Source organism: Myotis davidii, unplaced genomic scaffold (genome assembly GCF_000327345.1).
Source record: "Myotis davidii unplaced genomic scaffold, ASM32734v1 scaffold370, whole genome shotgun sequence".
Lineage (NCBI taxonomy): Eukaryota > Metazoa > Chordata > Mammalia > Chiroptera > Vespertilionidae > Myotis > Myotis davidii.
In genome coordinates this window covers 2,060,233-2,073,749 of record NW_006288615.1, presented here as the reverse complement: position 1 = coordinate 2,073,749, position 13,517 = coordinate 2,060,233, and the positions used below count along the sequence as shown (strand labels likewise).

The 13,517-nt window shown below is 40.8% G+C and overlaps 1 protein-coding gene and 1 long non-coding RNA gene across 6 annotated transcripts in view; both read right to left on the bottom strand.

The window, feature by feature from the left end:
• Positions 1-13,517, bottom strand: part of LOC102753211 (nuclear body protein SP140-like protein) — a 65,168-nt gene that overhangs the window by 28,910 nt on the left and 22,741 nt on the right. For 2 of the 5 annotated variants that reach the window (XM_015561853.1, XM_015561855.1), the window contains exons 4-11: positions 12,271-12,333; positions 9,197-9,346; positions 8,667-8,750; positions 5,361-5,486; positions 4,571-4,633; positions 2,001-2,054; positions 1,234-1,326; positions 215-268 (exon numbers count right to left, since the gene is read on the bottom strand). In XM_015561853.1, the coding sequence (XP_015417339.1) occupies positions 215-268; positions 1,234-1,326; positions 2,001-2,054; positions 4,571-4,633; positions 5,361-5,486; positions 8,667-8,750; positions 9,197-9,346; positions 12,271-12,333 (687 nt within the window). The remainder of the gene's footprint in view (positions 1-214; positions 269-1,233; positions 1,327-2,000; positions 2,055-4,570; positions 4,634-5,360; positions 5,487-8,666; positions 8,751-9,196; positions 9,347-12,270; positions 12,334-13,517) is intronic. The other 3 variants (XM_015561854.1, XM_015561856.1, XM_015561857.1) reach the window with 3 other exon arrangements.
• LOC107182595 lies at positions 6,830-8,660 on the bottom strand. Its single transcript, XR_001513309.1, has 2 exons — positions 8,126-8,660; positions 6,830-7,759 (listed from the first exon to the last, which is right to left on the bottom strand). It is a non-coding gene; the product is annotated as an uncharacterized LOC107182595 (long non-coding RNA).

Below are 13,517 nucleotides of genomic sequence, written 5' to 3'. Positions count from 1 at the left end.
TGACTATTTTTTGGTGTGAAAGGGGTGTGGGAGATGCGGGAAGAGACTGGTCAAAAATCGTGCACCTATGGATGAGGACAGTGGGTGGGGAGTTAGGGCGGAGGGTGGGGTGGGAACTGGAAGGAGGGGAGATATGGGGGGAAAAAGAGGAACAAATGTAATAATCTGAACAATAAAGATTTAATTATAAAAAAAGAGTTTTGATTGTTCTTACGTCTTTTCTTATTGCTCATCTTCAGAGTAGATTGGTTTCCAATATCTGGAGAATCTAGGAGATAAGGTAAAACACAACTAGTACTCCATAACGAAAAGAGTTAAATCTTAGGACTCTTCACATTGTAGAAGGCTTTGGAACATAAAGACAGGATGATTTTTATTTCTGTTTCTTCCCATCTAAAGGAAATAGATCAATATCAAGTGGAGCAAAGACCCACATCCTTTAGCCCATATGCAAAATTAGTGTTAGAAAACCAACAGAGATCAACCGAAGGACTTGTATGCATGCATATAAGCATAACCAATGGACACAAGACACTGGGGGGTAGGGGAGGCCAGGGGAAGATCAAAGGGAGACAAAAAAGGAGACATAAGTAATACTCTTTGTAATACTTTAAGCAATAAAACAAAATTAAAAAAAAGAAAACCAACATTTTTTCATAGCCTGGCAGCTAACTAATTTGGCAGTGAATCTGACTTAGCTGCCATGAGTCTATGTAAACTATTTATCACATTTGTGATTCCCCATAATTGTGAAGCTATTTCAAAAAATATCACTCTGCAGGCCAATGTCATATTGGGGGTCATCAGACAAAAGTTGTAAATGGGATTTGATGGTAATAACCAGAAGCTGTTCCTTCTGTCAATAGAGAGTATGACCGGAGTCAATTGAGGTTTGAACAAGTTTATGACAAAACTGAAAAGTAGCTGCCTGTCCCACTTTCTCTGCTCTGTGCAGAATAGCTGGTGAGTATGGGAACATCCCAATGTGATCCACCACACTTGGGGATGATGACATGTCTGAAAACATGGAATAAGATTCACTGCCATCCAACAAGAGCCATCCTTTTTTTGTTTAAGCCAGAATTATAATGTTTCCTTTCTTTGCAGTTTTTAAAGTGACCACATGAGACCAAGGCAGGAATGGGCTCCCTGGGCCATGGGGTGTGCTCAGAGAAACAGGAACCATGAGCTCAGACTCCTGATGTCCTGGAGCCCAGCAATGGCAGTCCTCACCCTCCTCCTCAGGATCACTTCTCACTGTGTAACTCCTGATTGCCGGGGGCGTCTCGTCTGCACTGGACTCAGAAGACTCTTCATGATTTCTCCCTGAAGAAGAAGCAAATGTCCCTTTGAAGGTCTCAGTGTATGAAAAGGAGTCTAGAGAGGAAAAACCTGGGAAGCTCTGGAAACCCAGGCTAGAATGACCCTCCCTGAGACCTCCATGACCTGCCTTTTGCATTCATGTGACCTGTAGGGCAGTATTTTATTCCCCTTCTCCCCTGAGCCTGGGACTAAGCTATTTCATCCCAGTGGGCATCTCTGCTTTCTCTTGACCCTCTGTTTTTTTTATACTGGATTTGCTTTCTTCTTTTACTTGTCTCTTTATGGATTTGTTGTTGCTTTTTATCTGTGTTCACATTTATTTTTAGCTCTGCTCCTCTTTCAGGGCTGTCTTGGAAATCTGGTATTGAAGAAGGCAGATCTCCCCATGGCTGCTTTCCAGAATGACTTTGTGAAATAGAGCCCCACCTGCACACCATCTAATCCTCCTGGGAATGCTTACTTGAGAAAAAATTCAAATTCTATTGTGTTTGAGTCTTTGACTCTTTGTGTTTATATGTTATAGCCATTAGCCTAACGTATACAAAAGTTAAAATCCAAACCAGCTAAAATTAAAGCAAATTTATATTTTACTTTGAAGGGCATAAAAAAGTTAGAATGGATATTTTGTAGAAAATACTGTTCATTTATAACTATGAAGAATTTTTATTTACTCTTACCATTTTCCCAAAGTCTTTTTCTGCATGTGGGTGATGTGCTCAAATCCAGGGGTTCTGTAAAGTAGGAGGGAAGAAACAGCTATTTGTACAACAAAGTCTTACAAATTCTATGATAAGTCACATAGCAGATAGGGTTGATGATAATATTGATGTTGAGATGATCATTTTCCTCTTTTCTTCAACTGAATCAAGTTCTGGTGCCCAAGGTCATAATGCTGGGCTCTCCCTTTGACACTCCATGTGAATTTATAACCGACCCTTACACTTTCTATCTCCAGTTTTCTCATCTATAATATGGGGATAACTTAGTTACTCTATCTCCCAGTTAAAATATTTGTGAAAACAAAACAAATCTTTATTCATAAAAGCCCTGTGAAAAATCACAATGTAAGCCCACCACTTAACTATCATTTGGGTTTGAGAGTAGTTGGGCTGAAGCTATTTTTATGTCAATAATTAAGTAGCAGCACAAATTATTCTTTGAAGACTTTCTAAGTTGGGGACTAATGACAATATTGTCAGCAAATACAGAAATGCTGTGCTTACTATGCTCTGTAGAATATAAACCATGTTGGTAAAGACTACCTATATTATTTCAATTCTTCAGCACTAATAGTTAAACAATAGTTAAATCTAGTTAAACAATAGTTTATAATGCCTTTTGCCCCTTTCATATTCCAAAGGGTCAAAGAGGTTAAAAGGAGAAAATTGTTCCCTGGAAGTAATAGAATCAATGCATATAGAGAATGTCAGAATAAGATTTATTAGGAAATAGAGCTCTGGGTTTAGACTCTGGGTATTTTTCATCCAGGAATGCAATCCTAATATTCTTAAATGTGGTGCAATCTCAGGTGCTGAGCAGGTGGCTTCTTGGATCGCTCCTTCCCCATTTGATTCTAAGGAGTCAAGGTTATTGATCAGTGCAAAAAAGAATAGGATTCTTTAGATGTCTTAGTATGTGACCAAGAAACTGGTTCAGGAGGAAATTTTCTAATACAGTGGTCGCCAAACCGTGGCTCCTTGAGTGTGGCTCTTCCACAAAATACCAAGTGCGGGCACGCACGTACAGTGCGATTGAAACTTCGTGGCCACACTCAAGGGGCCAAAGAGCCACATGTGGCTTGCGAGCCGCAGTTTGCCGACCACTGCTCTAATACAACTTGAAAAATCTTGAAAACCCATGTATACCATGGCCTACACACAGGCCCACCTGGTCTGTCCCTCTATGTCACCTGCCTTGTAGGTTAGTGATGCTCCATTCCTTGTCCTTAGAACAGAGACAAGTCACTAGCAAAGAGCCCCTCTGCTCTGTTTGAACCTTACTTTCCTATACCTCTCTCCTGCCTCTTACCCCTTCTCTTATCATTTCACACTTCCTTTATTTGTTGTTTCTTTGTGGGAGAGCTTGGAAATCGTGTGCTAAAGGTAAAGAGCCTCCTATACACCAACTTGAACTGTTTACAAGGCTGAGAAATAATGTTCTCTTGTGTCTGAGACATAGACCTATATCGAAATGTCCTTTTAGAGCAGTTTGCTTACACTAACACATAAGTTAGAATGCATACTCCCTGAAAACTGAAGTACATTTACATTTTACTTAGATAGATCTAGTGATCAGTGGAATGAACATATTATTTGAAATACTGATCATTTGTAACCTCAAGACCAGGTAACATTTTTATTTGTTCTTAGATCTTTTCCTAGTGTGTTTTCCTAAATGCTCTCTGAGAAAGTAGGAAGGGAAAACCAACCACCAGTCTGTGCACTAAATAGCTGTCGTTTGTGACCATTTGTGCTGCTCATGGGATTGAGGAAACAGCATTTTGTTAACTATTTCGAGCTCTAATTTACAGAGGAAATAACACAGAACCCAGTAGCCTTGTCTTTCCCTTAATTTTCATGAGGCTTTGTAGATGACCCCGAAAGGTTTATGTGATTGCATTTTCTCATTCAGAAACAAGGATAATAGTGTCCTTCCTGCTTAATCCTCAAGGCTGTTATAAACGAAAAACTAAGACACTATTTGCAAAGGTCCTTTGCAAAATCACTCTATATATCATGAGTTGCTGAAAAACTCTAAAAAACACCACTTTAGGTTTCAGAATACTTTACTTGAAGTATTTATTTCTGCTAACACTAGAGAGCTGGATGAATTACCTTCAGACATGATTCAAAGTTTGTAATCAGATGACAACATGACTGTCCAATTAAGAAATATGAGGTTTCTCTTCTCTATAGAAATTACTGTAGAAATCCAGCACTTTATAGTCATAACAACTAGTTAGTGCTAGCTTATTTCTACTGTACAATCAACATAGAGTACATATATTGGCTATTAGGACCCATCAATAGATGTCATCCTCAAAAAATGTATACATATATTTAATAATTATATATATCTATTTCTTATCTTCCTGCATTTCCCAAAAAGGTCAAGGAAGAATGCAAAGAATGGGATTGCAGGATAAACTGGATCCGTGGTACAGAATAAATCAGAACTGATGCCTCAGGAAACAGTAGCACTTAATTGAGGTTCCTGCAGCCCCAGCCTTGAGCTCCCACCTCCTTACCAGGCCTCCTTCTTTGTCCCGAGGTAGAGGCTTTGGGGGACTCATCTTCATCACTGCTGATCACTGCACAGAAGAGAAAAACCCCTTAGTGTCTCAGGATGGGGCCAAGGAGCCCATGGACAGAAAACCCCATAATGAGAAGCTAAGTTAACTCAGGTCTCCCTGGTCTGTACCCAAATGTGCGACCTGCAGGTTGCTCCAAGTCCTACCCAGAAGGTGGTGAAATTCATGCACAGAGAGCAGCTTTGCCCATCCTGCAGCACACTTCTTCCCCCCACCCTTACTCTCCTACCTCCATCCTCAGTCTACCTCCAATCCCCACCCTTATTCCACCTCTCTTTCATTCTCATTTTACTTCACCTTCCTCTTGGCTCAGCCCATTTCCCTTAATTATGCCTGTCTTTCTGGGGATGTTATCTCTTTATACCTCTTTTTTCCTTCATGCATTTTTTTCTCATTTCCTCTCAGAAGTATCTTGGCTCTGATTATTTTTTTCTTTTTAAAAATCTTTTGTTTTCTTTTTTCTTCATCTCCTACCACCATACATCACTCTTTTATTTTAGAAATAGTTTCTCAGACATCAATTCTTATATCTGCAATTTCAGTGTTTTGGCATTTTTTTTCAATTCCTAGGAACCCTCTTCTGCCAAAAATCACTGCTAAGGTGCTGGTTCCCTCTTCTCCTGCCTCCGTCCAAGGTCACCTGAATCTCCTCGGTGGACCCTGGTGACATGTGCCAGACCTTACAGTATTTGGGATTCATATCACACATTCTTTCAGTCAGTCTTACCTATTACGTTAGATATTTGGGTGTCCTTTTCAGCATTTGTATTAAAAAATGGCTTTTCCTTCTTTATATCTACCAGACGTACAGAACAGGAATTTATTTGGATTCCATGGTTGGGTAGTTCTGCTCCTGAACAAAATTATAATAAATGAAGAATTTTATTTGTCTCCCACAAAGGGAGAGAGCACCCTCACTACAATCAACAAGCCCTTCTTCCTGTAATTCCATCCTAGGGAAAGTTACCTCCATCCCTCTCCTTTCAGCTGCTCAACTCTGTCTTATTATTATGCAGCTCTTAACTATCATTGTTTTTTGTTTTTACTCACTCTTCTCATTATTTGATGACGATGATTTTTTATTTTCTTTTAAAAAAATAAGAATAATAATCACTGTAAACATACATGGATAAAAATGGGTAAATCATGTATTTTGAATTATTATAGAGCAGCAGTTCTCAACCTGTGGGTGGTGACCCCTTTGGGGGTTGAATGACCCTTTCACAGGGGTCACCTAAGACCATTGGAAAACACATATATAATTACATATTGTTTTTGTGATTAATCACTATGCTTTAATTATGTTCAATTTGTAACAATGAAATTGGGGGTCACCACAACATGAGGAACTGTATTAAAGGGTCGCGGCATTAGGAAGGTTGAGAACCACTGTTATAGAGGAAGCATATCTGAGTAACCATAACTTTGGTCAAGTAATAGAAGATTGACAACACCCCAGAAGCCTCTTAGTGATGATTGTCACTAACTGTTCCCACCAATCTTGCTTAAGTTAACCATCACTTTGGCTTTCAATATCACAGATAATTAAGTTTGTCAGTTCTATATTTTATATAAATTTGTATAAATGGAACCATGTCTTCTTTATGACTCTACTTCTCTGCCATTTAGTTGTGGGGATTTGACTTATTTTTTCAACATTATGTGTGTTAAAGTCATTTGTATTTACTTTGCACATTTATTTTCACTGCTGCATAGTATTCCATAATATAAGTTATCCATTAAAAAATAAAATCATTAAAAGATTATACCAAACTGTTACCCAAAAACATGTGTAAAGGCAGAGATTTAGTTGTGAGAGCTGGGCAAATTCAAGTAACTAAATGGAGTTTTTTCAATGGGAAGGTGGCATGAAGGAAGGGGAAATATGAAGCTGTGGTAGGTGTCCTTTAATCCCCACAGCATGCAGTATTGACCTAATACTGAGGGCCGCAAGATGGTATTGGGCTTTAAACAGTAGAACCATAAGACCTTGTTTGAATTTTTGAAAGGTCCATTGAGCTGAAGTGTGAAGAATGGATCTGAAAGGAGCAAGATAGGAAAAAGGAGCCCAGCAGGAGACTGTTCCTATACAGAAGTGAGAAGTGAAAGGGGTCTGGATTAGAGTAGAGGAGATTTGTAAAAGTTGGACTTGACAGAAGTGGCAAATAAAATCATGGTTGTTTTTTAATCCACTACATTTTGGAACTGTTTGCCACTCAGCAGTAGATAACTGATACAGCCTCCAGTAGAGATGGTCATTAGATCTTCCCATCAAGAGCTTCAGGCACTTGATCAAATGAGCATAGGTGACAGGTCTGGGCTGGAGATGTGTGTTTGGAAATCAATAGATCATAAATGGTGACTGAAGTCATGGAAATAATTAGATATCTGGAAAGAGGTCATTTAAAAAAATTTATCTTTTTAATTGAATTCTTTGGGGTGACACCATACAACCCCACAAAACACTGTCCTCAGAGAAAGGATGTATCAGATACTAAACTGATAAAAATAGATACTACACCTGATCTTAGTCAAAAGGCCAAGAAGCAATAGGAGGCCTATTTTTATCTGAGAATGTTCCAGGGCCCTTTTGATCATTGTGGACACCTTAACTTCTCAATGGTATTATGAACAGCCCCTTGTGTCTTTTTACCTATGACTGTCTCTCAAATAAAACAATATCTTGATTTGTCTGCTCTCTCTCTTTATTCGGTCATCTCTCTACCAGTTCTGTATTCATTGTTCTTTACTCATTCTTTACATAGTTTCTTTTGTGTCTCCCTCAGTTTTTCTATGTACTGGCATTCATTTCCTTCTGTGTCTTTCTTTGTTCATATTCTTTTCCTTCACATTTTTATGTCTTTCCCTCAGGGCCCAGCAGGGTCTAAGGTGATGCAAATGAGGTGCTCAGGACACAAGAAGGTGCTGAGTGAGATCTCCTTTATCTGTCACCTCAGGTTTCTCTTGCCTCATTCTAGACCTAGCGCTCCTATGCCCTAGCTGATTTTTTAGTTCCTACATTTTCTGTTTGGTTCCTGCTTTCTTCCATTCTATCCCTGGTTTTTAATTGGTAATGGGACCTGTGTATACCTCTTCTGTATCAATTTTGCCTTTCCATATATTTTCCTCATTGCCGGAAGCTGGTCCACCCTTGCTGCTTGACACAGTTGCTGCAGGAAGAAACATCTGCACAGCTTATGTTTCAAGGGACCTGGAGTATATGGCATATGTTTGCCCCCCCTCTTAACGCTATGTGTTTTAAACAGGACCACCTCCCTGAGAAAGGTTGTTTCCCCAGGTGAGGATTTTTCCCTGGAGTTAGGGAGGGAAAAGAGAACCTGGACAGAACCTGGCTAGAGATCCTGGATAGAACCTGGCAAGAGAACCTGGCTATGATGATTGACTGAACACTGTCTCTGTGTTATTCCTTCTTTGCCGACTCTGTCCACACCTTTGGGAACCCCTGGACCTGCTGGGATTGGACCCCAACACCCCATCTCAAGCATTCAAATCATCACCAAAGTTGTCCCCTGTGATTTTGTGCACTGCATAAAATCCCTCCACCTGCCACTTCATTCTAAAGGTCCTTCACCTGGGCTTCCTTAGTTGAAGGTCTAACCAGCAGCATTACCCATGACTTCCATGTTTCTGTTATAAATTCTAAAAGTGAAGTGCAGCTTATTTCTTTTTACCAACTCCACATCATGGCACTGGTTGGATTCCATGTCAATTTATGTGAACTCTATTTCACTTTTATACATTGTTGTTTGGGTGTTCCCAGTCCACCTTCTCCATAGTTTCTCTCTTTGCATTTTCCTCCAGGGATGACCCTTTATCAAAGAGCTGAGTTCTCTTTCTCCCTGGCCTTTTCCACCTATTAAAAACAGCTAGAGGCTGTGCACAAGGCTGTGTGTCTTGCCTGGTGTTTAGGTGGTTGGGGGAGATGGCTACTATGGGAGAACAAAGGAAAGCTTTTGCTCTCATAGAAAAGCAAAGATATACTTAGATCAATGGTAAGGTAGGTAATAATTACTTTCTTCATCAGAGGGCAATGGGCTGGGCATCTCTAGTCTTGCATTTTCATTATTTCCTTGGATGGGTACTTGCTCGTAGGACTCTGAAATAAAAAAAGACAACAGCTGAGGTCCCACAGAGCCTTACTCTGCCTATTACCATTTTGTTGCACCTTACTGGCTTCTCTTTTCTTCTCCTGTTCCTACTTAGAGCCTGACTGCGTATATTGCCACTTTGACTCAGTGAAATTGTTTGTGTTTCGTTGATTCCACCGTAAAACTCTCCTTGACTTATTTTGACTTTTGTTTCTGTCTATCTTCCCCAGTGAGGCTCTGCAGCTCTTCTCCCTTTGTCTCCTATCTATTTCTCTTTTTCTCCAGGTCTCTCCTATCAATATATCAGGATCCATTTCTGCACTCTGTGTGTCTGTGTGATTGCCCCCTTTTTGTTAATGAATGCCTCCTTGAGTCTTACCTTACTTCATTCTCTGCCACCAGCAAATGCCCCTTGGCTTCTCCACATTCATCAAACCCAGCCATTCAGGCTTACCTGCTGACTCAGTCTCTTGGGCACTTTGTTCATTCGCTTGTTGGCTTTCTAGTGCATCATTATTGTTACTGGTTGTAACTGTTTCATTCACATTTATCTGTCCTCTTTCACGATGGTGCTCTGACAGTCCATTTTCAGGTGGGGATGTACCTAAACCACATTTTGATTAGTAGTTATTTTATTTGCTTTGAGCATCAATCAGGGCCCAACAGGAAAATATAAAGCTCTCTAAGCCTTTGGAGCAGAGGGAATTTAATCCAGGGGGTTAGTTATACATCTGGTGGAAGAGCTGACAATTCCAAATTGAAGAATAGTCAACAGGAAGCTATGGGAGGGACCAAGGGTGAGCTCATGTGTCAAGTCACCGGGTAGGTAGAAGCTGGACCATAGGTGACCTGCTTGGTGGGAGGTAGAGTCATGGGAGATGCAGCTATCGAGAGAATTGCTGCCCAAGACAGTGATAGGGAAGTACCATGCTTCTCCTTTGCTTCCACTCTCCACTCCCTTGCTGGTGTCTCCCACTTTAGGAATCCAGCAGGAAGATGTAGCAAGAGACCTAGAAAGCAAGGCTGCAGGGGTCTGTGGCCAGAGATAGAGGGCAGAGCAGAGCAGAAGCCTATAAGGAATGAATCCCTGAGTAAACCACCCAGGACCAGTGCACCCTCTTCCTTACGGTGGGCCTCCTTGGTTCATTATGGATTCCATTGACCCATTCCACTCTGTTCCTACCAACCTCAATAGTTGTATGAATTGGTAAATATTTTTTTCAGTGCAGATTGGATTTTTTCATTTAGTGCTATTTTCTAAGCAAAGTTATTTATGTAAAGTATGATTTAAAAATAATTCCCCTAATTTTAATACAGAATGTGAATCCTGGTGCATTGTAATGCCACATCTAAAGTTCCTTAGAGCCTCCTCCTAGGGTGATAAGCATGAGACACAGCCCTTCCCTCGCCTGTGCATATCACAGTCAACCATCCCTGCTTATTGTGCATCATTTGGGTTGTAGGTTGAAATCCCTCTCTTTATTTTTATTTAAAAATTTAAGAAATTTTAAAATTTATCTTTGAAATTTGAAATTCCTCTCTTTATACTAGTATACATTGTTCTCAATCATTATGATGCTCTGGGGTTTTATTTTCAAGCAGGTTTGCTCTCAGACCACATTGGGAGTCATAATGTCATTGCATCCTCCTCCCCCCCGCCCCCCCCCCCCGCCACACACACACAAACCCCCTCCCCGCCACACACACACAAACGCACACATGCGCACATGCACACACATAAGAATCCCTTCCTTGCTCATTACTCCTCACAATTCTTTCCTTTCACCCTTCCTATTCCCACCAGCAGGACTGGTGGCTACATGGCTAACATTGATTCATATACTTTAAAAGATATTTTTAAATTAAATTTTTTGAGTAAATATGATTTGCTAAAAGTATAACTATGCTTTCAAAAATAACTCCGAGAAGTTTTTCTTTTATAAAAATTTATTGCTAATTTAAATATTCTTCCCACTGGAAGCTACATTGCAATGCCTTCCATAGTGAATTTTCCTGAATCTCCTCCCTGTCACTCATTTCCAAAGGAGAGTCATGCAACAAACCATGATTCTTCTTATAGACTAGTGTGCTTAAGGGTACAGAATCTGAGGCCCTCAATTTATTTTCCGGGGCCTGAGGTTGGTATTACTGTTATCACTGCTTTTCCAAATATCCCAGTTTACTGTAGTAGTTAAAAGCTTAGACTCTGGCACTAGATACAAATAATAATGATCATTAAACATAGTGATATTAACACATGCATGGAACACTGATGAGGTACCAGGCATGACTGTGAATACATTACATCACATAACTTGTTTAAAATCTATCACCCTGTGAAGTAGGTACTGTTATCACCTCCATTTTGTAGGTGATGAAACTAAGGAACAAAGAGGGAAATCCACTTCCCAAGGCCACATGGCAGAATTTAAAGCCAGCCATGGGTCAGCAGACTTCTTGTTCTGACACCGCCCTAAGGCAAGGTCTATCCCTAGTCTCAGTGGCTGAACTTGCACAAATAGCCAAAGTCTCCATTCATTCTTTGTTCTCTGAAAAATGTGGTTGATACACCATCATTGTATTTTTTAAATCCTCATCTGAGGACATGTTCATTGATTTTAGAGAAAAAAAGGGAGAGAGAGAGAGAGAGAGAGATTGAGAAAGAAATTGGTTGCCTCCTGTATGTGCCTCAATTGGGAACTGAACCGGCAACCTAGGTATGTGCCCTGCCAGGGAATGGAACCCTCGACCTTTCCATGTACATGATGATGTTCCAACCAAGTGAGCCACACTGGCCAGGGTGATATACCATCATTTTAAGTGTTTGAGACGATTAAATAAAATATTGCCTATATCACTATAAGAGATATTGTGACTGATTAGAAAATTAACTTTTTGATTAATATCTTAAATATATAATATTTCAAATAATTTAATACCATTATTAAGAGTGTTATAGATTAAGGGAAGGTCAAGAGTTGTAAACAGTGGTTATTGATTGCTAAATTACAAAAGTATTTTTTTGGAGGCTGGTCAGGTGTTTGGAGGGCAGCTCCAGGCCTGCTGCTCCAGAGATGATGGGAGAGGGTTTGCTCAGGAGGCACATGGCGTCCATGGTGAGGGACCCAACAGGTAAGAGACTCTAGCCCAGGAGGAACACACTTATTACCCCTACCCCACCACCCTTGCTACAGTGCTGGCCACAGCTGGATGTGATGTCAAAGCAAGGCTGCAGCCAGATTCAAGCAAGACAGAGGCAGAAAACTGTGAAGCCAGGTGCATGGGCAATATGTCGAGGCCCAGGTTGTCAGGAGCTGGTGGCAAGTGGATTTAAGGAATAAGGAAGGAGTGACCCTCTCAGGCAACCAAGAAAATTAAGACTCTGTTATCTAAATGCTTGGATAAATTGCAGAAGCCAAGATGGACAATTTTGGGTGATCATTACTAAAAAGAAGCAGCCCTCCCACCATAGCACCTGCCAGGTGGGACCAGAACTGCAAAGGGTCACAGAAGTCAACAGGAACAGACCATTGTAATTCAAGGGATGTGAGCAGATCCAGGTCAGGCTTTGATAGGAGTTTTCACCAGTGCCTGGGGTGAAAAACGAGAAGTTTATTCCAGAAATGTCATTCTCCCCTAATTCCCCTTTAACCTTTATAAAGTAGGACTTGAGGATGCCTGCCCCCCAGGTATCAATACAGAGCCCATCTGGACCTGGAGGATTCAACCTCACTCTTATAGTTAGACCCAAGTCCCCCTTTGGACTGAAAGCGCCTTGGCCAGTCCATCTCACTAAGTGTTTTCCATGAGCACCTTAGGTGACTGGCAATGGCTTTTCATGTCACCCATGGCCACAGTGAACCTGTTTTTGTTCCCACAGCTGCCCCTGATTGGTGGCCTTGCTGTAGTTCCTACAAAGTCCTGGTGCTTCATTGAACCCCTATTTGCACCATACTGTCCCTCCCATGTCTGTTTCTCGCTCTTGTTGGCCTTTTCATGAGGTAGTGTCTGATTCTCCTGTACTCCTTCCAGCTTGTAGTATTCTTCTTTCTGTGTTTCTATCTGCATATATTTCCCTATTTTTGTTTCATGCTTCTGGAGGCTTGGCTCCCCTTCTTCTTCTTCTCTCAAAATATGCACAATTTCCTCTCTTCTTTCTATTACTGCCCATCTCCTTGAATATTCCTGCTCTTGAACAGCATCCCCCACATTTGAATCAGTCCCTTCTTCTGTCATTATCAAGGATCTTTTCTGTGATGTTGACCTGGGGTCCATAGTTCCTAACCCTATATAGCTTCACACTGATTTTCTCCTACAGATCTCTCTAAATCACAATTACTTCCAGGTTAGCATTGTCTATAAATCTGGTTTCCTGACATATTGGGTTCCTGTTCTTTTGTCTTGTTTATTGAGCCAAGGGTATCTTGTCATAGTTCCTACTCCTGGATCAGTTTCTGGTAAGATGCTCATAAAAACAGCGCTCCCTGCCTTCTCCATGCTCCTCAACAGTTCTTCTCCCCTATATAGCTTCACACTGATTTTCTCCTACAGGATCTCTTTATTGAGCCAAGGGTATCTTGTCATAGCTCCTACTCCTGGATCAGTTTCTGGTAAGATGCTCATAAAAACAGCGCTCCCTGCCTTCTCCATGCTCCTCAACAGTTCTTCTCCGATTGCCAAATTTCATCAGGACTAAGGGCCCATCTCCTGTTCTCCTTTCCACTTTAGATGAGAATCAGTTTTTATGTTTGCAATCACCTTGTTCAAGACTTAGT